This window comes from Cyprinodon variegatus, unplaced genomic scaffold (assembly GCF_000732505.1).
Source record: "Cyprinodon variegatus isolate N-32 unplaced genomic scaffold, C_variegatus-1.0 Scaffold167, whole genome shotgun sequence".
NCBI classification, from domain to species: Eukaryota; Metazoa; Chordata; class Actinopteri; order Cyprinodontiformes; family Cyprinodontidae; genus Cyprinodon; species Cyprinodon variegatus.
This window is the reverse complement of record NW_015150620.1, coordinates 736,414-741,761: the sequence shown is the minus strand read 5'-3', so window position 1 is coordinate 741,761 and position 5,348 is coordinate 736,414. Positions and strand designations below refer to the sequence as shown.

The 5,348-nt window shown below is 34.2% G+C and overlaps 1 protein-coding gene across 1 annotated transcript in view; it reads right to left on the bottom strand.

Annotated features, from left to right (window-relative positions):
* LOC107086943 (AN1-type zinc finger protein 3-like) overlaps window positions 1–5,348 on the bottom strand; it is an 18,681-nt gene that overhangs the window by 9,263 nt on the left and 4,070 nt on the right. The window contains exons 2-3 of the mRNA XM_015378236.1: window positions 1,262–1,302; window positions 307–495 (exon numbers count right to left, since the gene is read on the bottom strand). Coding sequence (XP_015233722.1) covers window positions 307–495; window positions 1,262–1,302 — 230 coding nt within the window. The remainder of the gene's footprint in view (window positions 1–306; window positions 496–1,261; window positions 1,303–5,348) is intronic.

Genomic DNA, 5,348 nt, shown 5'->3' with positions numbered 1-5,348 from the left:
CAATTGTCAAAATTTTGGTGTCGATCATTCGATTTCATCCTGGACACTACAGAAAATGGGCTAAAAGTGTTAAAAAACGGAATTCTCCTTTAAGAGACTTTATTATTGAGGATTTTGTTTTTAATTGAACACATGCAAGATCATAAAACTGCATAGCTGAGTCACTTGGAACACTACTGGTATTGACAGCGTGCTACTTAACTCATGACTACAAATATAACAAGAATGCCGTCGAAAAAAAACACAAAAACATTTTATTTTAAAGCACAATTTAAAAAGAATGCAAAAGAAATCATGCGCTCTTACCATTCTGAATATGAACAGATGTCACTCCAGTCTCTCCTGGCAAAGGTTCTTCTGAATTGCTGGATCTCGACATCAGGGACTGACTAATGCTGTTTGTTTCACTACAGAAGATGTCTGTCTGACTGCTGGTGGTGGTGCTTGAAGAGGTCTTTGGGGCACAATCATCGTTCGACTGTTTCTTCTCAGTGTCTAAGAAGAAATTGGCAGGGTGAGATGGGTTTTCTTCTGCCTTAGTCTGCATTTTCCAAGACAACTTTCATGTTTTGGAAACAGCTGAAAGCTAACAGGGCAAGGTTTAAAACATGTGTGTGTGGCACAGCGATGCATCTTTGGATGAAGAACAGATTTGAACAGATTTTATGCCAAGACTTTCTGGCATGTGGGAAAAAGTGATTATAACGTGAGTGAGATGAATGCTAAACTATTTTGGAGATATTTCACCCCAAGAGACACAAATTTAATGAACACACAAAACAATTGCCAAGTTTTAGCAATAGGTAAAAAAAAATGTCTTTCTTGTTAGTCTTGAAATCTCTGTGGAAAGCACTGCCATTCCTTAGAAGACTGGGCTTACAATACATTCAGACGAAGTCAACCATTACACACAAAAACAAGAGTCAGATGACATCTTGAGTTACCATTTAACATTGTGGCTGTGCAAGCCTTTTGCATTATAGTAAATTGTACTGAATTTATTACTAATTATCTGCATTCTAATAACAATTGTGAAGGAGTTTAAATTTAAAAACGATTTGTAATGCAGTTTAGTGCTTTGAGACACATTGTTAATACAGCATTTTGAATCAGTTGTTTTCCTTCAATCAGAGCTGTTTATCACCCTCAGTTGTATTAAGTTGCTAAAGATTATCATCAACTCAAGTTATTGTACTCCTCATTTAAGACAGTAAGAGATATGACAAATCAGAGCAGATGTGAACATATGAGAATAACTTACCTGCAAAACATTTTGAGCAAAGATTCTTGGTTTTGCTCGACCTAGAAGGGGATGAAAGATGCCGTGTTAATCAAGTAGATGTGTAGAAATTCAGAAGAACAGAATGCAGACAAATCTAAGTACTTTTTACTGGTGAGTAACAAGACCAGTCTAATGGCAACAGAAGTAGAAATTAAACTCCGATACAATATTAGGAAAGATGGCCTATTCAAGACAAGGAGTTTACACTGCAATAAAAGTTTAAAAAAATAAATACGTAATTTAATAGGTTAAAATTACAAAACAAATTTCCACTAATCTTACTTCTTACTAAATAGATTGAAGAAGTTTTAAAATTCTAATCAACTAATTATGTAAACTTAGTTTTAAAGACCAGTTGTCTTTTAATGGACTCACAGCCCTGTTGTTATCAGCAGCTCCAGAAACTCTGTCCAAGCCTGCATACTTTATTCATTGTGACGACTCAGTATGTTGCTTCTTCCCTCCTAAAGTCCAAACATGTTCCCAAAAGCATGTCCAAATGTTTGTTGTGCTTTTTCTATTCTAGGAAAGCTCTATTTTAAATCCTTCCAAAACCTCATATCAAACATTTTATGCAATAAAATCAGATGGTTCTTTCTTTTTTAGAAACTCTTTTTCTGATCAATAAAGACCACATAACTAAGGACTAAAAGGCAAGCAGAACTCCTTCTGTTGACTTTAGTACTGAGAAAGGAAGACTGAAAGTTAGCCAGCATCAATATAAGTGAGAGTCATAATAAGCATGGAAGTGTAAAAATCTATTCAAAAGTGTATTTAAATAACTTGGGCATTTAGGACAAAAGCATGGCGATTTTGTATAGTCCTTGAAGTATTTGCTAAAGCTTCCCATAAAGCACATCTTTAGAATAAAACTATCACAGAGATGACCAGTGATGGTTTTAATAGTGCACCTTTTCTACATCAGATAGCTCTACCTTCCTCTTCAGAACTTCCCCTTATTTCCTCTCTGACAGTCGTCCTTACTGTCAGTGCACAAAGTGTGACGGTCGCTGCTATCAGTCACATTCTATTTATTGTAGGTGCTTCACTGCACACCTTTGTCCTCATTTCTAAAAGTAGGGTCAGCCGCAGTCAACCAGTGGGGTGCCTGATATTTTACACTTGCAGAGTCTCGGGTATGATGCAGAAAAGGGGAAAATGGAGAATAGGATGGACGCCAAATCTCATGCATGCTGAGAGGATATAAATCCCATCCTTCTATTAACTCTGCAAATGAGAGGCAATCAAACCACAGAGTCATTAAGAAGGAATAGAATGAGGGAGGAGAAATATGCTGCAGCCTATTCTACAGCCTTTAGCCTCAATGAAGTTTGAAGAGCGTGCAGAGTATCTGTGTTTTACCACTGGCCCGGTGCTAATGAGAATATCTCATTAGGAAAGATCTCTTTTATGTGTCCATGTGTGACACAAAAAAAAAAAAGATAAATAATAGTGAAAGTTTAGCTGCCATTAAAAAATCAAAGATCTTACAAAATGTCTATTGAGACATTTATCACTCATGGTGTCTGAATTATTCACACAGTGATGGTCTATCACATACAGAGACTATGCTGAACTGATGTCACAAGGCTAGATGAGATCATAAATTATAGATTACTGTGCTCTCAATTTTCTTACAATGCCAACATAAAATTATATAATTTAAATAGGATATTAGATATAGCAGTGCGGTATTTATTAAAATTTTCTGTTAAATTTAGTGAGGAACAATTTGTAAAAACTCATGAGGAATTATAAAATAAATTATATTATAAATATTTTTTATGCTTTTATGGTCGCGTATTGGTTGTGGCAATTTGTGTCCCTTATAATTTGAGAGTGCTTATTTTTTTTCTCCACAACAATATATTGATATAGTATATAATTATTCTAGAAAGTATAATTTATGTTTAATTCTCCTTTTTGTTAATCAAATAGATAGGGAAGGATGTGCATTTTATACATTGTATACAGCTATGTCAGTTTTAATTAGTGTTAAGAATTTTAAAATGAAAATAAATGTCTTTCACTTAATGTTAACATAACTACATACCCCCTAAAAAGACTGATATGACAGATACGCAGGTGGCTTTTCTAGCAAAGAACAAAAAATAAATAAATAGTGCACAGCTCCAGAGCAATTAAATTAGTAGCATGAATGGTGTCACTACATTTTGACTAAAAATGTATTATTTTGAATGAGTATGAAGCCAATTATCAGGGTAACTAATTTTTAAAAAATACAAATATGCTATGTTGTTATTTCAATTAATAAAATATACATGGATCAATAAAAAAAAGATTTAATGATTCAATAATTAGTAGAAGTTAGTTATGAGATTAACATTAATCCAACCATTGAAATAAGCTGGAAAATTCAAAGAACATTTGTGCTAGTGCTGAACAACAGCTAATATTTTTCTGTTCATCAATATTGATTTGTTGCTTTTGGGTATTTCTTGAATTGTCACTGACTAATATTCAGCATAGGGTGGGAGCATGAAGAAGATCTAATATCATATTTGGGCTATAATCACGATACATGATATACATCATGATCTGTTTAAATCAACTTCAAAAACAATAGATTGCATAAAATTGCACTGATATAGTCTTTAAAATTTCAAATTTATAACATTGTATTTTAACCAGCTAAAAGTTTTCACAAATTATACTGCCACATTATGTCTTTGGGTGTCAGTGTTAGACCTTTAACAAGATCCAAGCAACGAAACCAAAAACAAACACTAAATAAAACGCTAAAGAAAAAGAGCTGTTTTGTGCACAATAAAAAAAGTAGAATGAAAAACGAAAATGGCCTCAAATTACAAAAACAAAAGTCGAAATATGTTCCAAAAATGAAAGCATTATTAGAGCATCTCTAAACTATTTGGATTATCTTTACATACTGAGTATTTTAAAGAACAAAAAATTGTAGAATTGTGAACATTGCCAAGTTTAGTAAACGACTGCAAAACATCTAAACAAGACCACATCACATAGCAGGAGTTAAAAAATCCAAAATCATTTAAATAACGTCATAAATAGCATCTGTTTTAGTGTGCGGGGAGATGTGGACATGTGGTGTTTACAACATTCTTCATTTTGCAGTGGCTGACCTTTTAAGTGTTAGAATAAATTTGTACTGCTATCTTTTGCAGTAATGGTTTTGTGGCACTTCTTACGAATTAGCGCCTTTTGTTTGACGTTGTCACCGTGTCACCTCGAAATCCACGGCCATATATTGTAGCTGAAACACTTTTCTTTTGCCGGTTGCTGTATTGTGCATGCTGCGATGAAAATAACCGGTTTGGGGGAGGGGTTTATGATGCATTCAAAGTGTGTGGGAAAACTAAAACTCTCTGTGAAATAGATGCAGAAGGCTTAATGTTGTCGTGCATTTGGTACTCGATGGTTGGAATAGAGTGGTTTTAACTATCGTGCCTGACAAAACTGGAATTACATTGAGTATATTCAATATATCGCCCACCCCTAATTCAGGGCACAGCTGATTCAATTCAAACAGAAGGAGCTGCAATACTTTGGCAACTCGGTTGGGTACTCTGTTGATAACAAACACCACAGACACAGCCTGTGCCCACGTAGCCTCCCAGAGAAGATAATTGAAGTAGACTGAAACAATCGGATTAATCGTGGTTAATCGATTATTGAACTAATCGTCAACTAATTTAATAATCGGTTAATCTTAAATGGAATATAAAGACTGTAAAACATGCCTTTAGCTGACAGAGCAACGCACTTAAAGCAGTAATTATATCAAAATTGTAAAAAAAAAATAATACATAAACATTTTGCAACCCAGATAAAAAACAAATGTAAATCTCTCAATAAGCTCTACCCAGAACTACTCAAGCGGAAACGTTTAAGTTTCCCCTGGCTTAATTTCATAAAAAATTCTGTTTAAGGAACCTTCCGCTGTCAAATTATTAATCAATAAATCAAAAAAATAATAGATAGCAGTGCTCGTTGTTAACCATCGCCCGATCTCCCAGGGCAAGTTGTGTTTATTGTTGGGAGATGATCGCAAAAAAAAAAAAATTATCAC